General features: G+C 38.3%; 2 protein-coding genes across 2 annotated transcripts in view; both read left to right on the top strand.

Moving 5' to 3' along the window:
* The window catches only part of CRIM1 (cysteine rich transmembrane BMP regulator 1), a 189930-nt gene extending 177737 nt beyond the window's left edge, over positions 1-12193 (top strand). Inside the window, 6 exon segments of the mRNA XM_059829934.1 lie at positions 43-258; positions 1884-2105; positions 6622-6816; positions 7801-7923; positions 9347-9534; positions 11739-12193. Coding sequence (XP_059685917.1) covers positions 43-258; positions 1884-2105; positions 6622-6816; positions 7801-7923; positions 9347-9534; positions 11739-11915 — 1121 coding nt within the window. The 3' untranslated portion in view covers positions 11916-12193.
* A 4740-nt stretch (positions 12194-16933) lies between these two features.
* Positions 16934-24843, top strand: part of FEZ2 (fasciculation and elongation protein zeta 2) — a 29862-nt gene continuing 21952 nt past the window's right edge. The window contains exons 1-4 of the mRNA XM_059832465.1: positions 16934-17169; positions 18856-18964; positions 22036-22152; positions 23547-23691. Of these exons, the coding sequence (XP_059688448.1) occupies positions 16934-17169; positions 18856-18964; positions 22036-22152; positions 23547-23691 (607 nt within the window). The remainder of the gene's footprint in view (positions 17170-18855; positions 18965-22035; positions 22153-23546; positions 23692-24843) is intronic.

The following is a 24843-nucleotide window of genomic DNA, read 5'->3' as shown; positions in this document are numbered from 1 at the left end:
TCACAGTTGATTTTGCCTGTGTTCCAATTCTGTTTTTCCCAGATGAAATAATTGTGCAGAAGCCAGAGCTCACCAATCCATCAATCTGTCATGCTCCTGGTGGGGAATACTTTGTAGAAGGAGAGACATGGAATATTGATTCTTGCACACAATGTACATGCCACAGTGGACGTGTCCTGTGTGAGACTGAAGTCTGTCCACCTCTTCTTTGTCAAAACCCCACTCGCACACAGGACTCCTGCTGTCCACAGTGCCCTGGTACGTATTGACAACCAGCTTTCATCAGAGTCCTTTCTTGATCTGAGAACATATGATGTGAATATTGAATGTTTCAGTATGCGCACAGTTGGTTGTTGTGGTGCCTTTGTTCTTTAGCAGTTTGGAGTGAGAGCCTGCAGTCCTCTTTCAACTGCAAAACTTGACTGTGTGCAGGAGACATCTTATGTGTAAAGGAGAGTTGTGGCCTTGAAGTTTGAACATCTTTGAAGGCAATCTAATAATGTAAGGGTTGCATGAGAACCAGAATTCTTAGCTGGAAGGTTTATGAAATATGCCCTGGCTCGTTTATGGAAACATGCAGGATTAGAGAAACTTCGAAAGTAGTCAAAGTGCTAGGCAGATACAGGCTTGTTTCTTTTCCTTTCTACATGCCTTGGTTTCTATGAACCTTTGTATTACTATCTTGTCTATTTGGCATTTGGTCTCAAAAATACTTCTGTTTGCTTTTACCTTCACCTGGTATGATTTGAGAGTGACTTGAAGGCAACTGAGTAATATCAAAGCATTCCAGCCCAGCAGGTGTGCCAAATTCCTCCTAGACTGCCTCACAGTGTCAAGAAGGTAACAGGATTTGCTTTCCCCCAAGGAAAGAGAAATTTAGTCCAAACTTGTGAATTGTATGTAAACTAACTGAGAAAATATTTGTCTTTATTAAAAACAAAATAAAAAAAATTTACTGTAGGAAAAAGAAAAGTCAGGTTTTGTGATTTCTTCTACAGGGTGTTTTTTGGGTTTTTTTAGGTGGGGTTTTTTTTTCTGACAAAATATTTCCAGTTAAAAATTTAGCCAGTTCTCCTGACTTCCATTTTTCTCATTATTAATAACAGTGAACATTTGCTTAACTTCAAAATACTGTTTGGAGGACCTGATCTTTCCTCACTGGCTATATAAGGAGCTTAGTCTCATAACTTACGGAATTAGATTGAGAACCTGATCTGAGTGTCCGTATGAATCCTTTTTTTCTTCTCCTTTTCTTATATGTTCTCTGCACATACAGTCATATTTCTTGATCCATAATGTCTGTTAAGATACAGCTTCATTGCAGAAATATGTCTCCCCTATGTGCGGGCATGAGAATTAAAGTAGACCCATTGGCATCAAGCTGAAGCCCGATCAAGTTCCATTTGTTTCTCAACAGCTTATAATTAGCTCATATAAGTCCACTAGCAAAGGCAACAGCAGCATAATAGCTTTTCACTTTGCATCATTCAACGATTTGAACTGACATGGCAGAAGCTGGGATTCAAGTTTTAGATTTAAAATGTAATCTCTCTAATTTAAGGTGAATTTCTGTATACCATTCAGTTCAGAGCATTCAGAGTGGCTGCTTCTGATGGTGATTGTTTTTCACTTTGCTGTCCTTTTTTCTCCTTTTTTTTTTTTTTGCATAAACTCAAAGGTCTGCATAAACTTTATACTAGAGCACATCATGAGATCCTCATCACATGTAAGGACTGAAGAGGCATAAGGCTCTGTTCTTCTGAAGTAATGAGGCAATGTGTTAACAATTCCATTAGGTTCTTCAAGAGTGAACCCTCTGTTGAGGAAATATGAGAGAAGTTAGCTACTGTCAGTTAAATAACTTAATCGGTTTATATTTACAGATGAGCCTCTTCAGCCCTCTTCATCAAGCAATGAGAGCATGCCCAGTTATTGCAAAAACGATGAAGGAGATATTTTTCTGACAGCTGAGTCCTGGAAGCCCAATGTCTGCACTAGCTGCATTTGCATGGATGGTGTGATTAGATGCTACTCTGAGTCTTGCCCACCGGTATCCTGTGAGAGACCTGTTTTGAGAAAGGGACAATGTTGTCCTTACTGCATTGGTGAGCAAATAAAAATAGTTGATAACTTGCAGTTCCCTTCTTGGGAATAAGACGTTTTATTTCCAAATTGAAATATGTTTTCCCTGTTTTGGGGAGATGCAGTTTGTGCCTTCAGTTGAACTGGAGAGTGAAATCTGCATAGGGAGCTTTGAGGATCACGATTTGTGGTTTTGAGGTAGAAGTGCAGGAAGGTATAAAAGTAACTTGCCTACAAACTTGAGAGGACATCCTTCTGAAAACTTGGTAATATACCTTACTAGATGAAAACATTACACAAAAATTGTTTTATTTAAAGGAAGATTTGCCAGGTAACACATATGTTAGGTCAAGATATGTGATAATATGAGGAAAATATTAATTATGACTGCAGAAGATAAGCTGAAGCATTATGAAATTTCACAGAATGGAGAAGTGTTAACAAGGCATCTAAATTAAAATACAGGAAAAAACAGCAAGTTCATTAAAGATAGTTATAGAAGAGGCAAAATAATATATTTGAGAAAAAATTAGGGAAAATAATTTTTTTGAATACTAAAAATGCGTAAAGAATTAAGGGCGATGCACTGGTTTTGAACTTGGAGTTGAAGTAAATGGTGGATGCTGTAGGTAGTGAAAATTGCCAGGCATTTTTAAAGTTGCAGAATTTGAGATTCCTGATCACTTTTTCATTGTATTTTGAATAGGAGTACTTTTTTGTGAGTTCGCAGTTAGTACAAAGGCTGTAGAATGGAAGCTGCTGATAGAGAAGAATTGTATAATGAACTTACTGAAATCTAGTCTTTGTAGCACTGTTGGAAAGCATTCAGAGCTTACTATAACATTCATTTTCAAAAGTACTAGGGGGAGATACAGTAGAAAAGAATTCAGTAAAAAGGCATATAATAAAATAATCATTAATTGAACAGGTGAATCAACTTGCCCATCTATAAACAATACAATTCTTCGTCAGAAAAATGTCAGAAAGGTTGTGAAGTCCTTTCAATTATGTACCATTCATGTAGCTCTTGAAATCTTTTAATTTGTTGCAGAGAAGTATCAATAATAGGTGATACAGTTTTATAGGATATGCAAGGAATACCATCAAACACATGCCTGGAAAAGTTAGAAAATATCAAAATTTCAGTTGCCCTTGGAACCCTACTTAGATTCCTGATGAGGACATTTTGAGACGAAAATACTATGTTATCCTGTTACTACTTTCTCATCATGGTTTGCGTACAAAATGGGGAGGATTTAAAGTTTCTTTGACAACTGTCTTTCTGGAAGCTTTTCTTCCAGTGATTGACTTTGCAACCATAAAGATCATTTTAGTCCAGAATACATTTTAAAGTTAAAAAAAATACAAAGTGTATGCAAAGTTGGGCAACCAAACCAGTAGAGTCAGAACATGAGCCTTAGTACTGTACTGGAGAACTCTTTAGGTCGAGGAAGGGATGCACCACAGGGACTAGTGCCATGAACTACAAAAATAAAACCTCTAGAACTTTGTGCCTACACCTTGCACATCAGGTTTGCAAATGTATGCACACAACATGTAGATATGGCTTTAATTAATTCACTTTGAATCCCATATATTTGCACAATATTGCAAATACTTAAATGTGTGAGCTGTAAAAACGTAACAGGTTTTTTTAGTAGCAACTGCTCAGCAATATGAAATACAGAAGCCAGATTTTAATTAGTGCTCAGATATGAAGACTTTCAATGATGATACATTTTATTAATCTGAGCTGTACTATGTTGTCAGTATGTTTTGTGGTCTAAATAACTGAAATTCATGGAAACTTACTTTTTTAATGGTTTCTATGAACTATATACTCTTGCCTGTAAGAGGAGTAAGGTCGTGCATTTAATTTTTGTCTTCCTGGTTCTTATTGTTTTACTCTTCATTTCTTGAGAATTGTGAAACACATCTTTGTACAGATTCTTCCTTACTATTTTCATGTAATAGTTGATGAAATGTTTAGTAGGCAAACTCGGTCGAAACAGGCCTTCTTCATTTACTGGAATTTCAAAAATTATGCAGGGTTTTAGCACTGCATTTTATTCTGCTTCTTTCTGGATCCAGATCTGGTTAATGCCTAACAAGTTAGTATAGATTCAAGTTCAAAATTTTACAGGCCTTGGATGCTTTGCTGTTTGTCTGAATCCTCAAATTCATCGTGTGTGTTGCGTGCGTGTGTGTGTGTGTGTGTGCGTGTGTTCAACATTCTTCTTTCTCAGGCAAAGAAAGATGCATTTGGAAAGATAACATTCTACTCTAGAGAGGATAAAGGGATATCAATTTGATTAGAGACAAGATTACTCTTCTGTGGAAAACAGAGCAATGACTGTTTGTTTGTTTACAAGATGAGATTGATTTACTGGTGCAGCTACAGGAAATTTCAGAGAAGACAGGTAGAGCTAGACACGGTGTTCCGAACTGCATTTTTGTATGTGGGTTTCTTACTGCAAGTCTCTCTTGTTTCCACTGTCCTTGAGCACTTGTTGGTGTTGTGGCCTTCATCTTCATCCTGTGCTTACATGTGCATAGAGATGGACACCAAAATGGGAGACACACAGAGTGTAATACTTTCTTAGGACTTAGAAGTTTCCTCTTGAGGTTCAAAGGTACAATACTATCGTGATAATTACCCTTGTTCGTTCTTCTAAAAACGTTTACTGTATTAAATTGGGATGTGTTCTTTACAAACTTGCAAAAGCCTGAGCAAGTTAAAGGACTTTTCCAACCAAACCAGCTGCTGAGTTGAAAAAGCTGTCCTGAGTGGGGCAAGGTAGCACGCTTGGGAGCAAATCAGCCCGGAGTGTTCAGCTTTAGGTCTGCACAGGTAATGAGCATTAGAGGACTGCTCAGGCTGTGTGCCTCACCCTCTCCCAGCCGCATCTACTTTCTGACCAACACAGGGCTCCTCTGGCTCTATATGCCAACATGCAAGTCATCTGTGGAAGAACCTAATGTGCTTTTTGCAGCTTGCAGGCACCTTTTCCTCCCACTCTTCCTTTCCCATGTCCACCCCATATTCACTTACGAAATCTTCTACTTGAAGAGGTTGAGGCCCATACTTACAGCCAGGAAAGCCATGGGATACCCATACCAAGGCCCTCTGGAACATTTACACTTTTCAGATAATTCAATTAGTATTTTCACAATAGTACTTCTTGCTGACTCCTTTTGCATTTGGATTTACTCTGTGCAGATCTGTTGCACTGGTCTGCTGACTGCTAACCTTGTTATTCCGGATGACGACAGTCTATTATGTTGTCACTAATTAAAAGCCATACTGATGGCCAAATTATTAAATAAGGGGTTTTATTTATATTTGGGAGGTAATTCTAACTGACATATTTTCATATGTAATCTTTGTGAATGTTAAACCAGTATTTCTCTGACAGCTTAAGTTACGTTGAGATTTCATTCTGTTCTCTCATGCATATGCTTAATCTGCAAATTCATGTCATCAGCAGGTTTCATCATAATAATTTCTGCCTCTAAGAAAAAAGGTAGCAAGAAGCTACAATGAAAATGAGGTGCTGCTTGGCTTTTGGAGGTTCTGCTGTGTAATTTTATTTTGATAATCTATAAAGTGCTATAGCAGCAAAAAACATCCTAGGTGAAGCAATTCATGACTGTCTTCTCAGTGAAATATAAGGTGTACTGCAGACCACCTAAAAGGCTTGCATAGGATGCAGCATAAAAAAAATGGTGTATTGAATGCTTACGCAGAAAGTGTAATGCTTTGTTTAAGTGTTTTCCCAAGACCTACTTGCTCATCAAGTCCAGGTCCCTATTACATACTGTGCCAAAATCTATCTGAAAAGTTCTTAGTTTTACAGCTCCCAATCTTTGGGAAAGTTGTTCTGGAACCTCACTTTTTTATGGGGGTTCAGATCACACCAATTTCCAATTTCTATAATACTAACCATGAAAAAATGTACTGAGTTTGGTTATTGATCTGAATGATCGGATCCTCTTTGAATCTGTTGCATCATAACAAATAGTCTAAGCACTTTTAGTTATGTCACCTGAGAGTTGCTTTATCCATCTCGGCATCCAGCCTAATCTTTTCTTCAAGTATTCCAGACTGAGTTCATCTTTCTTGAACTTTCTTAATTAGAAATGTAGGTAGTCTGGTTTTTTTTCTTAGTTGATTTACTAGAAAGCAAGGAGGAGGAGTAACTGGCAGTCTCAAACAGTGAAATGTAAAAAAAAAAAATCAATTTTTCTTAATTTTCACAGCGTTTTTTATATCACTATTTCATGTCCCCGTCATCCATCCTCTAGCCTCTTGCATGAGGAAAATAAGGAGAAGCAGCCCAGGCTAATTACGTACTTCATAAAGAAGCAGAAATGATACTTTTTTAACACAGATTTTCCAGAGGATGTGGAGAGGGTTTTTTAACTACAGCTGGGATTTCTTTGTAGCTGTTGTTTCACTTTTGTGTTTGGGGAAGAAATCAGATTTGTGTATAACTGGCCATTACCACATGATCACACCACTCTGTTTTCCTTCAACAGAAGATACAGTTCCAAAGAAAGTGGTCTGCCACTTCAATGGAAAAACATACGCAGATGAGGAACGCTGGGACATTGACAGCTGCACACACTGCTACTGCCTGCAGGGTCAGACTCTCTGCTCCACTGTCAGCTGCCCACCTCTCCCTTGTGCTGAACCCATAAACGTGGAGGGAAGCTGCTGTCCCATGTGTCCAGGTAATGTGATGTGACAACCCAGATTATTGTAATGCTGTTTTTTCAGCACTGATAATAAGGTTTTTTTAATTGTCTTTTGAATGTCAGTCAATGTTTGAACAGTATCAAGAAGACAACAGACATTTAGACTTCAGGAAAATGAGTATTTTTAACAGCTAGGCATATTGTGCAAATATATAGTTTGAATTTTACTTGTTCTGAGGACTGTGAACTCAAAAATCAGTTGCTTGTCCCTGCTCTGTCCTTCCACAAGGTTATAGAAATACATTAGTGAAGTAGGACAGTGAATATTCTTACATCTCTGCAGAGTCTGTCAGTGATTAACATTTCTGTCTTTTCCGAGTCTATTGTATGGCTTTATTTATCATTTTAACCTGGCCTAAAAGTAATAGGAAATTTTCTTAGCTACAAACACAAGGGGCATAAGAATTGCAACTGGTTTTTAATGCTAGTCCTGATAGACTTCTGCAGGAGTTCGCTTATCTTATTCAGTCAGCTGGTAACTACTTCCAACAGGACAACTGGGGAGATTCAGCAGTACCCCCTCTTGCAGTTCTCCTACTTTGAGGATTACAAAAAAAGGAAGGCAAAGAAACCAGCAGTGACAGTTTACATATCAGCTGGGAAGATGTAGCCTTCCCTTGGTATTTTTTATTGTTTAGTATCACAAAGGAGCAAGGCTGTAGTAAAGTGTGTATTCTGAAATGGTATTTTCAAAAGCAAATTTGTCCACACGACTGTATCATCCCATTCACATTAGGATAATGATCATGGCTGCAGGTATGTATCCTGTATACAGTATGAAACAGGTTTTAAAACAAAATCCCGGGCTAGTAATGGTGAAAATTCTGAAACAAATGAAAGGATTCATAGGACAAAGAACTAAGATGAACTAAGATGGCCAAGTATATTTTCTGAATTAAGAGCAGCACTGGGAACTTAAGCAGCCTGTAATTTGTGAAACACATCTATTTCATTTCACAGAGATGTATGTACCTGAACCTACTAACATACCCATTGAGAAGACAAATCATCGAGGAGACATTGAACTAGAAGTACCAAACTGGCCAACACCGAGTGAAAACGACATAATACACGTTCACAAAGGTAAGATCTGATATAAACTGGGCTAACTTAGGTCTGTGTTTATTCCCCATGTTTTAATGCATCTACTTGTTCTATTCAGGTAGCATCTGTGTAGTGCTTTGAAAAAGTTGGTTATCTTGAGAATATTCTTCAGTGCAGAACACTTAAGTGCATTTTGCTTTGAGTAAAGATGAGTCAGTCTATTAAATTATATTTATGCAATTTGGTCTCATTATCATTCCATCTTCAGCTTGGAAGAAACATCTGTGTTGGTATAATGGAGTTCTATAAAATTAAGAATGAGCTAAAATTATGAATGAGGAGTGATTCTGCAGTGTCTTTTCTGATACAAAAACTAGAAAGCAGACTGGTGTTAGGCCACTGGAGTCGATACACCTTCATTTGATCTATTTGACATTCTTAAATTGATAAACAAAAACGGGATAACATGTACCACAACTTAATGATATCACAGACAAATGCCAGACAAAAAAAAAAAAACACTTCAGGTATAATGACACAGGGCTATTAAAGTTGTCTAAGGATGTAAATCCACCTTTTGTGTAGAAGTGTACTGAAATCATTATTCCAGGGTAGAGGAAACACTCTGTAACACAGTCTTTATTAACCTTTTCTAGTTGAAGGACTACCTAAACTTGTATATATTTTTTTTAAAACCCAAGGATGATCTTATAGCATACTATTGTTTGGTGGCTAGGAGAAAGGATACATGAAATGTAACTGCTTTACAAAATTGTAAGCTTACACTTTTATAATTACAGCATTTTCATTTTTCACGGGCATTAGTAGCTGGTTTGCAACTATCCTGGCTGAGGATTATAAACATATAGTGCAAACTGTGTGGGAATGTTGCATATGTCATTGAAAATTACCGTTCTTTGCAATTACATGCAAAAGTTGCTACAGTCTAGTAGACTCACAGCAGTCTGTTTTCACAGGCTGAGTGGTGCAAGTATTGTAATATGCTCCCAACAAATGAGAAAGCATACACTTCAGAATTGTCTTACGAGTTGTTTTTTTGTTTTGTTTTGTTTTTTAAAAAAAAGGACTTTCATCCTAAGACTTCTAGGTTTTCCTCAGCGTAGAAACACAGGCTGATTTTTTTACAAGTGGGAATTTGGTTGTGATCAGATAAGATGATGCGAATGCAACTGAGCTAAAAGGTTATTGTCAGACATGGTTGTTATTGTGCTTTAGATTCCGTCCTATTTCCTGTCTTTTTGATGGCCTTTTCCTGGCTAATATAGTCACTGTATAAGATGTTACCTTGTTCTAATTTATGTGAGTAAGGTGACCTTTCAGGAGAGAAAGTCCAAATTTATGTGAGTGACAAGATCCATGACTGGGACTTCCATAATTACATTCTTCTTTATGGTCAAGGCCCATTTATAATTACTAACAAAAGCTCACGTTTGCTTTGCAGACATGAGTCATCTCCAGGGAGAGTACAGAAGTGGCAGTGGACCACACCCAAGTGAAGATGCATCGGTTAGCTCCGTTGCCTTGGTGACAATTCCAATCACGATAGCGCTCTTGCTGATCATCGTCCTTCTGCTCATCAATCAGAAAAAGCAGTGGATTCCAGTGTCCTGCTACAAAGCTCCAACAAAGGTGCCATGTTTATGTCCGTTTCCAGGCTTTCACTTTTTTGGAAAACAAGATTAACTAGAATATTGTGTAGGATGCAATTGAGTTCACATCATCTGAAATCTCTTAAATTATTTTCTCTTTATGTCTTAAACCATTTTATACCAGTCAGTCTGTTGGTATTTAGTCTCCTAAATGATTTTTTTCACTATCAAACAAAAACATTTCCTGCTCCATATAGTAATGAGTTGTCACTAGCTAGAAATCAAGCTCAGCAAAAAAAAACCCCAAAAAAAAACAAAAAAAACCCCCAACTCTGTATTATGTGTAGGTAAATACATTCAATTTTCTTATCTGCAGTCAAACTTGTAAGAGAATATTTTTGCCTTCTTAACTTTCATCCACTTTAAAAGTATTGCCCAACATCAGGTCCTGTATGTACTAGTAGTGTTTGTCACATTTTCTAACAACAGCATCATATGGTTCTGGGATTAGTATTTTGAGAGATCTCAGGAAATATCTACCTATTAAGTATTCTGAGACTATGGAAAAAAAGGAAGAAGCAGGTAGCTTGGAAATGAACAGTGAAAAGAGCATTGTTTTGTTTTGAGTAGTAGTTCCATCAGCAGACTAAACCCTTACTCCATATTCAAATGCCATTTATATCAGTTCCCTGATTTATCCCACTTATATTTCCTAGTTCTAATCAAACAGACTTTGTCCATATTTGGAATACAATTTGAGAGCATCTTTTCTTCAGTTCCACCTAGAAGAGTAATACAGTAACTTTAAAAATGAAGTGTCCACATTCTTTTTCTCACTGCTGCAGAGCTTTTTTAAAAGAAAAAAACAAAAGTCTTTTCCAAAACATTTACAAATATAGTCAGACCATAAAGTTGAACTCAATTGTAATTAAATAGGAAGCATGAAGAATCGGTATTATTCCCTTTCCAGTCTTTCAAGACAAGTAAGCGATAACAGTTTCTGAATTTCTTAAGGAATGCATTTAAAAAATAATTAACTCTAATGTATTTACTCCTAAACTCTCAGAAAGGCTGCTATGTGACAAAATAGTTGAAACTGAAGTGGAAATCACAACTTTCTAACTGTGGAATGATAGTCAATAATTCTACCTACTTTTTTACTTATGAAACATCATTTTCCTCGAACACTTCTATTGCTGAAACATTTTTTCAGCATCACCAAAAAGCATCGTCCATATGCTAAGAAAGCTCACTTTAATCCACATACAGATTCAGTGCAAGACCATGGGTATACTGAAACTCAGATTTCTTGTGAGGGTCTTTGTCATAAATGTAACTTCCTTTTAAGGTTTCTTCAACTAGGTATCACTCATTAGTTTCTCCTATTCCTTGCTGGGTGACTGACGGTTCCTACTATAAATTTTGGCAAGCCTGTATTGGCTAATGTTCTTTTCAAAATAGTCCAGCTATTATAGCTGGAATCAGAAGAACAAATCAACAACTGTGCTTAAATCATATCAATACCAAAAGAAAGATTATAGAAAAGGTGTTTAAAATTACAGATGGAGTGCTAATGTTTAGCCCTGATTCCGTTAACATCAGTGAACCTCAGGATTTCTTTGTGAATCCAGTCCACAGATTTTTGAAGAGCCAAATGTAAAACATTTTACAATAATGTTTGGTAAGAAATATCTGAGTAAAAAAAAAAAACTTTCTGTGATAAGGGTTACTGAATGTATATTTTTAGTAATAAAAACCCTTCTGATTTAAGTCTTGGAAAAAGAAGCTATACCAGTCGAAACTGGAATTTTAAAGATCTGTAGAATGCTTATAGTGTGAGCATTGTCACTAACTTTGTATGTATCCACAGTATGCTTACTGCCTGTCCTCATTCATGCTTAGCCTATAAACATTTAAGGTAGTGTGCACCCAGCATTGTTTCACCTTCCTCTCAGCTGCAGAATCTTTCAGTTGAAGGATTCTCAAACAGAGGAATAGTAGGACTGGATATGGGAATATCAGAGCGCCATTCAGAAGATGAAAAATGGTGATTCAGAAGAGGCTGTTGGTCTGTTATTGTGCCTGGTATAAGCCTTTACCAAGTTCAGCAAAAGTCCAGACTCTGTCATTGCCAATTTGATTTTGGTTTGTGCTTATGGACTTGAACCATAAACATTTTTTTAATTATGGGTGGAATACAAACATTTTTTTAACTGATTCAATATACCCTTTCTGTTTTAACAGCCTTCTTGCCTAAACAATCAACTGGTATATGTGGACTGCAAGAAAGGTACCATGGTCCAGGTGGACAGTTCTCAGAGGATGCTAAGAATTGCAGACCCAGATTCAAGATACAGTGGATTTTACAGCATGCAGAAACAGAACAACCTACAGGCAGATAATTTCTATCAAACAGTTTGAAGAATTGCACCCTTACCAAGGATTTAAGAAAGAGAGAGAGAGAGAGAGACTAAGTCTGCTATTAAAATAAAACTAGAATTGTGCACTTGCTTAGTGGATTGTATTGGATTTGTGACTACATGTACAGCTCTAAGACCTTACCGGGATGAGCTCTGACTCCTGCAATGTGCCAGAAAAAGCATTCCCACTTTTCCTTGAGATAACTGACCAAGTGTTTTCTTAGAACCAAAGTTTTAAAACTTGTTAAGATGTATTTGCTTGTAACATAGCTATAGAGGTTTTTTGGGAGGGGGAATCAGGGGCTAGGGGTAGGTAATGCGGTAAAAGGAAGCTTCAGAGAAGAAAAGCTGGTCATGCTTGGCTGGAGAAGAAAATGAATAAAGAATACTGCCGAGCAGCAGGATAGTGGTTTTTCTTGTTGCTCTGAAATTGCGTCTGTTGCAGCAAAGCCTAACCCCAGGTGAAAAAAATATGAAAAGGTCTGATTTTTTTTTTTCCCAGCTGTTGCTACAGTAATATACTCCTAGAACAGAATTTGTCACATCACAGGTGTGGTGTAGCTGCAAATATTTTTCTATATGATGAGAAGCTGCAGTAGTTAATGAAATAGCAAGGAAAAGGTTATAGCAGAAAATAAAGGGTGGGTTTATTAAGGATGTATAAAATTATACCTTGTGCTGCTTTTTGTTTTTATTTTTGTTTTCTTCAAAGCTGATTGGCTAGATTAGCCAGACTTTGGCAGAGTTAGCAAATGACTGAGGCCTAAGTAATTCCTGATATGAGCACTGGATCTTTTGACAGCAGTATTGAAGGAAGGAAGGAAAAGTCAAGAACACCATACAGTTCCAGGGGCTTTTGTTTGTTTGTTTTGTCTGTTGCGGTTTTGTTTTGTTATTTTATATCAATCTCTGGTTGTTCATACAGGAGAAGGAAAAATATTTTTGTTGGACAAAGCTCTTGCTTACAAGAGAGTAAAAAAGAGACTGTTTTAAGGTTGTTGTTTTTTTCTTGTTGATGTTCTTATTTACTGGTATGCAGATTTAGAAACTACTTCCATGCTAGGAAGCTGCTTAATTTTAATTGTATATTACTCAAGCACCTTTTTTGAAGCTCAGAAAAAAAAAAAAGGAGATCATGCTTCTTTAAACTTTAGCATTATAGGAATATTTATGTAAATATAATTATGCTAAAAACAACAAAAAGTATTTGTATGTTTGTGTATATATATGTATATGCAAATGCACGTAGATATACGTATGTATATATACGTGCATGTGTATATACACTATACATATATATACTGTATATATAAAACTATGTATACAGTATATATTTTTTCTATTTTTTTTCTTGTTGAATGTATTTTTATCTGAGAGAGATTTTACCCAGAGCAGAAACAGATAAACAGGCATTCCATATCAATGCTTAATCGCTTGTGAGTTTAGGAAAGACAAGAAAAGAGCATCTCATTCTACCTACAGTTTGATTTGATTTGAAAGTGTTTGTGTGCGCGTGTGTGTGTGTGTGCACTCTTGTGTTTGCGTGTGTACAGTACGTGCACGATTATAGCAGTAAGCGTTGCTCTTGCTACTTGCTACATTTCAGGGTGTTTCTTATTTTTCTTTTCCTGCTTAGCCTTAAAAAGGCTTTTTAATGAATGCATTGGCTAGAGACACTGATGACAATATACATACAGCACTAATCAGCTCCACAGAATAACACCATCGGCTCCTGGATTTTCTTTTTTTTTCTTTCTTTCTTTTTTTTTTTTTTTTTCAAACAATTGTTTGAAACAACTACTGGAATATTGTCCACATTAAGCTGGAAGTTTGTTGTAGCTTGCCTCATTTATAACTCTGACTGTATAATACAATGTTAACTTTCCAAACAGGTCTTGGCACTTTTATACTAATTACCCATTTGTGCATTGCCTTTTTTCTTTTACAAATGCTTGTCATAAGAGACATAGATACCCAGTATGCTTAATGTGAAAAGAAAATGTATTTTTTGTAAAGGAACTCTCAAGTATTGTTGTAAATACTTGGTCAGAGGTTGCTGAACTTTAAAACTGAAAAAAAAAACCCTAATTTATTATTATAATGACCTAATTTATTAATCTGAAGATTAACAATTTTTTTTCGTTTTAGAATATCAAAAAAGGTGTTCTAGCTGTTTGCATCAAAGAAAAAAATAGGTGTATCATTAAGGGTCAACATTTTTTCTGCTTATATAACTTCAGTTTCCAACCACCAATAAGAAAAAATGTAGTCTCCCCAGTGTTTTGTACTCAATCTGATATTGAAACAGAGATGTTTCTGTCCAGTAACTACAAAGATTTTGTCAAGACAAAACATCCATTCCTTGCATAAGAGTAAGCAGTCTTTATCCAGAAATTGTAAATGCTTGCTTTTGTTTTACAATCAAGGCCATATTCTGAAAATATTAGCAGGATATAGGACATGGTGTAAAATGTTTTTTATTATTATTATTTTATTATTATTATTTTAAAGATATGATTTATCCTATGTGCTGTATCCATTACACTCTTTTACTTTGGTTCCTGTTGTGCTCTTGTAAGAGAAATGCAGATATAATTTTCTGAAAAATAGATGCATATGTGGCACTCGGAGTGCACTGCGGTTCAGCAGATTGCTTGTTTACTTTTTTAACTGTAAGGCGGTTTCTTGTAATTTGGCTCTTGGCAGCACAATAAAAAAATTTTAAACCTATTGATGCATATTTTCTTAAATTTTCATTTATTACTTCAATACACTGGTCCTTGAGACATTAGTTTCTATCTTGATATTACAGTGAGGTTTTCTCCCCTGGGAAGAGGAATTCGTATTATTGTCCTGCTGACCTTATATCAGAACAGCTCAAAAAATACTGTGGGTAAAGAACAGTTTACAGTTACAGAAAGTTCTGAGATTTACACTAAAGAATTTTCACATTAGAGGGGTTTGTGGAATTCCAAATAGTTTCAGCATCCAATAAAGAGCAATCTCTCAAACACAAAGGCCTTTGCCCTGCCGCTGAGTCCATGTCATACCTGTCGAAGAGCCGTTATCAATCATATGGGACTGTGAGATGAGGTCCTATAGCAAGTGTGTGGAATCAGAATTTGCACTTCAGGGACTTCCTGAGCCACAGATCATTAATTTACCTATTAGCCTATAATATTTTTTTCTTTTATTAATTTGTAAATGAATGGACTTGATGCAAAGTTCTGGTATGTAACTTCCTGAGGCAAGGAGTTTTTCAGCCTAACTACTTGGTGTGTGAAAAACCGTCTCCTTTTCTTTCTTTGAACCTACCCCTTAATGGTTTCATTTGGTATCCCGTACTTTCTGCATTCAAACCAGCAGTGAGTCAGTATTTATATGCCACCCATTAATTTAGAGACTTGTATTTTTTCTCCATTTCTTCTGTGCTGAAAAGCCCAGGATGACTCTTTGGGAGCTGTTCCATACCTTCTGGCCAACCTTGCTGTTCTTTGTCCTTCCCATTCTATTACATCCTTTTGAGATCAAGAGCAAAGAGACTGAAAATGTCCATGTTGTTCAAACATGGTACACCCTGGAACTAGCATCGTATTTACTGTTCGGATTGCTGTTGACCACTGAGTCAATGTTCTTGCAGAGCTAGCTGCAATAATAAAAACCGCCCAAGTAGTAATATTTACTGCAAAGCCCATAATGGACTTTGACTAGGATATATTGGTATTTTTTGTGTCCCTTTACATTTATATATGCTAAATTTCCAGTAATTTCCTCTCCCTTGCTAGTTACCTGTTCCAGCATTTTTGCTCCTTCCCAAGACTATGGCTATGGAAGACTATGTCTTCTAGAAGAGCGTCTTCAAATTCTGCCTGCAAACATTTTGCTTTTTCATCAGAATGGAACAGAAAACATCATTGTGCTAATGTATAAACCAATGGTGCATCCGCATTTGAACACTCAAAGTAGTCCTGGCCTCCTTTGCCCTACTCCCAGTGTCAGAAAGGATCTTATTTGGAATGCCTATGTATACTAGGGTTTGTCAGCTTGAAAAAGCTGTAACTGAGTAGGATAGGATGAAGGTCTTTAAATACCTCAGGGGCACACAGATGCTTAACAGGGAATGAATTTTCCGCTCACTGGGTCTCTTTCCAAACATCAAGTAGGAAGTATGAAAAAAAACTTAAAAGGAGGCTCAAAACAAATTCAAGAAGTTGAGCAGAGACAAATCTTGCTACATACTGTGGGATATCAAAAGTTTACAATGGCTCCAGAAAGCACTAGATAAAAAAAGTCTATCATAAGCTATTGCATGTAAGGGCACAACACAGAGCTAGCAAAGGATGGGCACAGGAGTGACAGTGCTAGTAGGAACCAAGTATCTCCAAAGTTTAGTTTTATACGCGTGAGGTGGCTGAATGGAGGGGGGAAATGGCAGCCAAAACCCACCCATCCCTAGGGGACCAGGCTACAACGAAATTACTGCTGATACTCCTCCCGCTGCTTTCCGCTCCCCGCTGAACTGCCCCTGCTCGCTGCCTCAAAAGCAGCTGCCTCAGGCCTGTGGCTGTCGCTTTCCGGGTACAGAAACAAACCCCGTGAAGCGGCCAGAAGGGACGCTCACTGGCACAGTCCAGTCCGGCTCTCTTCTTTCCCTGCAAGCGGTGTCAGGGCTGGCCCGCTTCACGCTCAGCCGCCGCGCCGGCCCCCTGCCTCCCCGTCCTCCGGTCCGAGGGAGGCGGGGGGGCGCCCGGCCTAGCCCGTCTCGGCGCTGCGGCGGAACAGACGCCTCGCTCCGAGCGGGGCGACGCCGCTGAGGCCCGCCCGCCTCCCGCCGCCAGGGGCTCCCCGCCGCTTGCGTGCGCCGGGCCCCGCCCGCTGCGGCCGTTGGGCAGCCCCGCGCCGTCACACGCCCCGCCTGCTGCTCCTCCGCCCCGAGCTGCGGGAGGTGCCGGGAGCGCGCACCGCCGGGAGCCGCGGGCGGGGGCGCGCACCCCGGCGTCTCCAGCTGCGGTGGCAGCTATGGCGGCGGCGGCCTCGCAGCGAGACCCGGGGGACTGGCAGGACTTCTCGGGCTTCCAGCCCTCCGCGGGGAGCGGTCCCGAAGCTGCCCGCGACAAAAGCGGCTGGGGCGGTGGGGATTTGGGGGCGAAGCTGTCCCTCTGCTTTGAGCCCCCGCAGGCCCGGGCTGGCGGCGGCGGCGAGAGCCGCGTTCCGCTGCGGCCCCTCACGGAGCAGAGCGCCCTGCAGGACGACGAGTGAGTGCAGGCCGGGGGGGGAGGCGCGGAAAGGGAGCGGCGGTGGTTGGGCCGCCCGAGGGGGAGGCCGGGCCCGGCCTGAGGGGACGGCGGGGGCGGGGCAGGGTGCGGAGCCGGGGGGCAGCGCGGGCTCCGTGGCTCGCCAGCCCTGCCCCACGGAAGGGCTGCCCCCGGGTCTTCTGGCCTAGGCCTTCCTCTCGCTGAGCCCCGGCAGGGCTTGTGGGCTGTGGGAGTTGAAGCCTTTCCCCGCCCGGGGGAGTACGGCTGGGAGCCGCCGGGCCCAGACCCGGACCCGGGGCCAGGCGGGCATGTTCAGCCTGCGCGGCGCAGGTTTGACATCGAGCCTTCTGGCTTTTATTCCCCTAGCCGCCAGGGAAGTACGTGTGTGTGCTGCATCCCGCTGCCCTTCTTACCTCCGGGGTAAGAAGGAGTAGCTGTTCTGAAATGCAGAGTGACCGAGGGTAATATTTGTTTAGCTTCTTGCAAAATGCCCACAGTTTCAGTGTTCGAAATGAAACATGGAAAGTACAGAAAGCAGATGGAGAACAAAATCCCAGTTGCAACTGTGATAATTGTTTTTTCCCCTGAGCAAGAGAGCCTTTCTGATCTATGCAGCTTTCCTGTTTTTAACATTAATTTGCAAGTATTTATATTTGTTATTTTACAGTAAATTTCAGTCAGCTTATTGTCATTAAAAATACTGCAGTTTTTCTTTTACTTTGAGGTAACTAAATTGTATGTCTTATTCCAAGAAAAGAAAAAAAACCCCACCAAACTGTTATCAAAAGACAAGGTATCTGTGGTATAAACAGTGAGGTAAGTTCAAAAAGCATGAATCAGAGACATGTGCAGTGATGAGGCTCTGTCTGCTCTTCTGTGTCTGGCTTTGCCATTCCTCTGACCTCTTCTGAGCCTATCTAGGCAACCACTCCAAACACGCACCCACAGCATAGCGCTTAGAGGCACGGTTTGTTAGCCAACTTCAGGCAGCAACCTGCTAACAGGGCTGATCTGTTTCAAAGTCTGAACTGGTATACCAGAATAGGGCTGCATATGTAAGCGTCTAGTACAGCCAGCAAGGTTGTACACTGTAGACATAGTTAAGATCAACTGTAGACAAGAGTGGTGGGCTGAGCTCAGCAAGAGTACTTCTGGATAAAACTAAATTCTTGCAAAATTTTAGTATAATTTGGGCATGTTTGTTATTCTCTGGTGAAAGCAAGAAGAAAAGATTTGGCTCAGAATTTGCTACTCAGCCTCTGCTAATTCCTGATATTAATGTGCAAAAGGCAAAAAAACCAGGAACAACACTAGGAATGGAATTTATAGCTGAGCTCAAATTTCACTAAAGGAAGGACTCGTCCACCCCCAAAAAACATTCTGAGTGTGGTTATATAATTAGTAATGAAGCTGTCTCTTCATTGCATTGTTTTATTTCACCACTGTGCATACATTGTTGGTTTAAAAAGGGAAATAAATTATGTTTATCAAAAAACATTTTCTCTTAGCTTCAAATCATTATAAAAATATTGGCAGTAACTTGTAGATGAAAATCTAGGGAGGAAAATATAGACAGAAATATATTGGTATTGATAGAAACATATTACCATTACAAATATGTTCACTGCTGATCATTTGCTGCTTGTTTTAAGGTCTGCATTTTTGTGCCTTTATTCCTCTCTCCAGGATTTGGAATGCTTTGACTGATAATTATGGTAACGTAATGCCAGTTGACTGGAAATCTTCCCACACCAGAGCTTTGCACTTGCCAACACTGAATCTTTCAGAAAAAGGGGTAAGTTCTGATCACAAGAAACACCCTCTTTGGATCTCTTATACTGAGCAGGGAAATAAAACAATTTGCATTTGAATAAAAGAGTGTTGTTATTAAATGGCTTAAAATATTTTTAGTGCTTGGCATTATACATGAGAGTATTGATGTATGTTTGCATCTCCTTGGGTTGGAATAATTCGGGCTTAATTTTAGATGGATGTTCATTAGAGCTAGAGCATGATAGAAAAAATTGTAAAATGCGAAAGCGTTTCACATAAAATCTTTCTGCTGTCTGTTTCATGTTGAACATTGTTCTGGGTAAGGGAGGAAAAGAGGCAGGAGTACTCTGATTTAGTAAATCCAGTGTGGACTTTTTTTAAGTTCATCTCATTCTGCAGGCAGGTGGAGACTAAAGTGGCTGCTTTTACAGGCAAGGTGACCCATGAGATGCTGAAGTGCAAGAGTTTGTTTTGGTTTGGTTTTCTTACTTAACAAGTAGAATAGTTGTCTAGGGAGGGAGCAGGGAATGAAGAGCTTCAGAGAGATTTATAGAAAGGGTTGTCCTATGATCTTCTTAAAGGTGGATTAAAATGCTTCAGGAAGAAAAGCTAGAAAGAATTCCCATCTCCCAGGTCTTCTAAGGAAATGAGTGGCTTATCTTTTAAACATAGTGAAGTTGAGTTACGTTGTAAAAATATCTGTGTGTGCAACCTGAGAATAAGGTAATGCTTTGACTTCTACCATCCATTATATAATCCACAGCCTCTTTTTACTATGACAGGAACAAAGATTGTTCTGCTGAAGAGGATACTTTGGCTTCAGCAGGGGAAAATGGCAATTTGAAACTTACTTTCTTGATTTGAGTCTGATGATTATCCCGTGAATTTGACTGGTGTTTATTCTAATTTTTATTAGAGCGTTTGTTCGGATTTTCTAAGTAGTTTTAGTGTAATTAAATACTTACATTTAAAGTAAATAGACTTACAACCCCCCATGCTGTGACCTTGTGTGACTGAAAAAATGGACAGGAAGACTGATGGATTTCTTGTTAAGAAACTAGGTATAATACAAAAAAAAATGTTTCATATAGTTTTTGTAAGTTCTTTGCAGGAAGTTATGAAGGAACTACGTGAAAAAAATGTGAAATGGTGTTGCTGGATTAGAAAGAATCTTAGGTATGCTGCCAGTAGAGGGAAAATCAGTTTATGGATTAAACATATCTCAAGCTTTTTCAGCTTTCACTCCACCTGGCATGTCTTTTGATGTGTAAAGCCCATCTGTTTGGGAGCATTTGACATACTTCTTTTCTACTTCTCTGTGTTTCAGCAGTATTTCTGGATATGTGACAGCACATATGGACCAGCTACTAGCTTGTTTTAACTTTCTTACAATGACTACTAACGGCTAAGCAGCACTTTCTTGATCCGTTTGAAACTAATAATATGCTGTTGAACTTGTGCTTAAAGTATTTCTCTTCCTGTTTTAGTAGGAAAAAAATGTAAGGTGAATGAGGCTGATTCATCTAATCTTTGTTGCTTCACGTCACAGATCTGTGAACACTTTTATACGGCTCTAACAGTGGAAAAAAGTAGTTGGGTGGAAGTGTTGTACAGTGGTACAAGGAACAGAATTGCGTAATTGCTTGTTTATTGTATTTTTTTCTAGATTACTTTTAAACAAGTCATTCCCTGGTAGGAGTATGAGGACAGAAACAGGCATGGAGCGTGGCTGGGTGGGATGTCAGGTGGTCCTTTTGGCATCAGCTGTAGTTTGGGCTGGTTTAGGAGGTTTATTAGACTAAATTATCAGAATATATTCCGACAGTCTCTCAAAATGTTGTCCCTGGAGATGTCAGGAGGGGAAGCTGACCTCCTTCTAGATAAACTGTTATCCTTGCTTACTATCCCATAGTTGTTGTCGTAATTCTATATACATGAAAAACCATTTGAGGCCTGCAGACATTGACGAATGTCAAAACTGGGATGTATCTGTGCAGTAGGTGAACAGATATTCTTAGTGGAGCCCTGTCACTGCATGGTTATTGGAATTCAGATTCCGGAAAAAAGTGGACATTTGACTTCATTCTGATGGCTGAAGAAATACAAATTACATGTTTTCCCCTACAGACTAGCTATCTGGGGATATCAGTAGCATCTTCAAAATGAATCTGAAAACTATTAGGGTTTCTGAAGAAGCTGGGAAAATTGGAGAAATTGCAACAAAAATTGAAAACTGATACAGTGAGACCAAGGACTTTATACAGCAAGTCATAACGCTTGTCAGTTAGCCCCAAGATCAATTAAAGTGATAGAGCTCAAAATGTCAAAGGTTAGGGGTTGCAGCTTTTGGGGGCTGGGAGGCTTTTCTAGCTTGGTTTGGCTGGAATCTAGTAATAGACAAAGTGCAGAAAAAGCAAACAACTTTGTAAATAAACTAGAATATATCACTGTGTGAGAATAAAATATACCTGACTGATTAAGGAGGGGACTTAAGTCTTTTCTTTTACTATATGTATATCTTTGGTTTTGAAGGATGAATGTAATTTGATGGTATATGTGTGGGAACAGTGTTACTTTTTTTCTTTTTGAAAAGACCCTGAGATATTTAACAATATATTTTTTAAAATATAATCTGGGGTGATAACCATGTTCCATTTTTTAAAAAAACTTTTTTCATGTCTTTTATTATGTGAAGCAATAGAACTATGAAAGCATGTAAAATAACAGGTTTGTGTATGTTAGAGATTATAGATAGGTTTTCACACCACACTGACAAATGTCTGTCTTAATTTAAGATTTAAATATCTACATTGGATTGACTGCCTTCTGTGCAGATATCTGCATGTCATTGTGTATTTGGTCTTTATATGCTGAGAGTATTTAAAGACTTCAAAGACTAACAGCTATTTTAACTTTCTCCGATTGTAGTTTTGATTTCAGTTGTTAAGGTACTTCAGTTTCCAGGTATTTGACAGTAAGAATCATTGATTCCATTATTATGGGCAAGGAATCTGTTTCATTCTTAAAATTCAATATTAGTTCCCCTTTTGTTTTTTATATATTTATATAAATACGCATTTTCATGCTTTCTAGGTAAATGATAACTTGAACCTTGACCTGTCAGACGATGAGGAGCTGAGAGAACAGTTGGATATGCATTCTATCATTGTTTCCTGCATCAATGATGAGCCACTCTTCACAGCAGAGCAGGTGAAGTGTTCAGCAAAGACAGTGTTGTTGGTGTAGTATTTTCTTCTAGTCTGTAATTATTTTTTGTTCTTCTTCCTTGCTGTTCACCATAGCTAAGCTTCATAATTGTTCTTTATTTAGGGTAGTAATAGCGTGTGAGATACTACTACGTCATTCAGATTTGAAAAGTGTTCCAGTGCTTCAGGTGAGGTTGATAGCCCAGGGTTTTTGAAAGCTTTATACATTTCTTACCATGAATTAGTCAGAAATACTACTAAGCTAAATATGTGTGTTAAGATGCAAAAGTATTTTCAGAATGTTGGTGATATTGTAGAGTTTGTAGTTTTCCATCATGACTGTATGGCCATTCATATCTTCACGTGGCTTTTGGTTAGCAAGAATTCTTTGAAGTTTTTGCCTAATATGAGAGCAGATCAGCAGTTCTGCTACTAAGCTTTCAAATTACTTCGTGTCTAAAGGCTTCTGTTCCAAATCCATGGATTTACTTAAGCTATCTTGAAAATTACTCTTCTGAGTAAGGTTAATGACTGTCCATTAAGAGCCTGCTTTAGTAAGCAAACAGAAGAATTTATTTTCTTGTTGTTTAAATGGTTACCTGTGAACTCTCATGAACGTGGTTATTAAGAGTACGAGAGACAGGAATGCTTGAACTGCCTCAGCTCTTTTTGTACTGTGAGGTGGATCTCAGCACTGTCTACAGCCTTTGAACCTGTGAAAGTTGATGTGTTATTTATTCAGCTATTTATTTATTTATATATGTTATTTATTCAGTTAATAATTTAGCTTGTAGAACTATGGTCATTTCTGTGCTGAAAAGTAAGCTCTCTATGCACAGGATTTTTGTTCTCATACTTTCTATCTGGCTCGGGTCTAACAGCCAAGGATGCATATCAGCTTCAGGTTATGATGGATCAGTTCATAAAACTCATAAGCACACTAGATTTTCAGGTTATTCAGAGCTTTTTTTTGTTTTGCTTAGAGAAGTGTAATGAAATGGGGGGTGGGGAGGTAGTTGAATTTTTTTGTTGTTTTGTTTTCCTTCAACTGAATACTCAGGAAAGATATTCCAGCTCTCTCATTAGTTCAGTTCTCTGAAGCAGAACCATGTGTACCTTCATATAGGAATAACCGTGTAGATTCAACACACTGTTTGTTATGAGATCACCAATTTACCTTGAAAAGGTAGGCTTATTCTCAGAGAGCAAGGATGCAGGAGGACATGTCAATGTGATTTTGTTGATTCTCTTCCATCCAGTCTTGGTATTAGTTTCATCCAGTAGCATCTTTGCTAATTGAAAGTAAAAAATCCTTAAGCTCTTAACAGTTTTGCTTCAAATTGCAGGCTGTTTCTCTTCATGCAGGAGGGTTTTCATAAGGGTTTTCATTTTTTGAAGGTGATTGAAGAAATAGAGGAAATGATGCAGGAATCACCTGATCCAGAAGATGATGAAACTCCCACCCAATCAGATCGGCTCTCCATACTTTCCCAGGAAATTCAGACACTCAAGAGATCCAGTACAAACAACAGCTATGAAGAGAGTAAGTGATATTTATTTAGTATTTTGCTCTTATGCTTATTGAAAATAGTTTAAAGGCTAACTTTGCTATGTGTTTGATTTATAGCAAGTCCTTCTTATGAAATACCTGCATTCAAAAATATTTTCAAAATGCCCTGAAAGAACAAACTAGATTTAGAACATAAATAGAAGACTTATCTTTGTCAGCTTTCATAACTTAGAATAAAAATAAAACTTTATATAATTTCAAATTAAAGCAAATATGCTGAAACTTGATTCCCTGGAATGACATCCCTTCATAGGTAAAGTGATAAGTCGATCATTTGTATTAAACTTTATTAATTTCTATGTTTTCAAGTGAGGCACTTTCCTGAGGCTAGTACACTGTGTTTAAGAAGATTAGCTAAAGCTCTTGAAAGCTATGTATTAAATAAAGAAAATGGTGTTTCTTTGGTACTGTTTCAGTCACTGCAACATGTCTTGATATACACGGGGTTTTTCCCATAAGGATCTTGCATATTTTTCTCTCCTCCCCTTCCATTCCTCTTCAAAAAGCTTAAAAGTTAAAAAAAACCTTTGTATTTTCTTCTACACAGATGAAATTATCTGTTCTTCCCTATACAAAAGGAAAGGAGAAATTACATGTATAGTTTAATTGTAGTAAGTTGAATTGTATGTAAAAGAAACCTGTGATTAATCAGTTCCATGATGGAAATTTGTTTCATCCGCATATTTGTCAAAATCACTTCTAGAAGGTGGTAGGAATACAAAGAATATTCGCTAGATGATCCTTCTACTTTGGTCCCTTTTACAAAGTTTGGTGCTTTCTTTCCTGTAGTCTGGGTCAGCAGTATAAATTCTGTAGAAGATTCAGAAAACTGGCTGACCTTTTGTGACATGACTTAGAGTTTCTGCTACAGTTCAGATTTATGGAGGAGATACCATTTTCATGGTTGGACTCTTAGCTGTCTCAACACATAAATTTCAGGAATGTGAAAGCAAAGTGTATCCTGCTCAGCAGGGCTTCCTGCTTTTCTGACAGTTCCATATGTCCTTAGGTTTGGAGCTAATCAAGCTTGCTTGGTATTTCATATCATATTTATTTTGCTTGCCTCCGGAGTTCATCTTGTCTGTTGCATCTTTATGGTTTAAAGGTCAGCCTTGGCCAAACAAT

The sequence above is a fragment of the Gavia stellata genome, chromosome 2 (assembly GCF_030936135.1).
Source record: "Gavia stellata isolate bGavSte3 chromosome 2, bGavSte3.hap2, whole genome shotgun sequence".
In the NCBI taxonomy this organism is placed as follows: domain Eukaryota; kingdom Metazoa; phylum Chordata; class Aves; order Gaviiformes; family Gaviidae; genus Gavia; species Gavia stellata.
The sequence above is the reverse complement of the archived record's forward strand: the minus strand, read 5'-3'. Positions and strand labels throughout refer to the sequence as shown.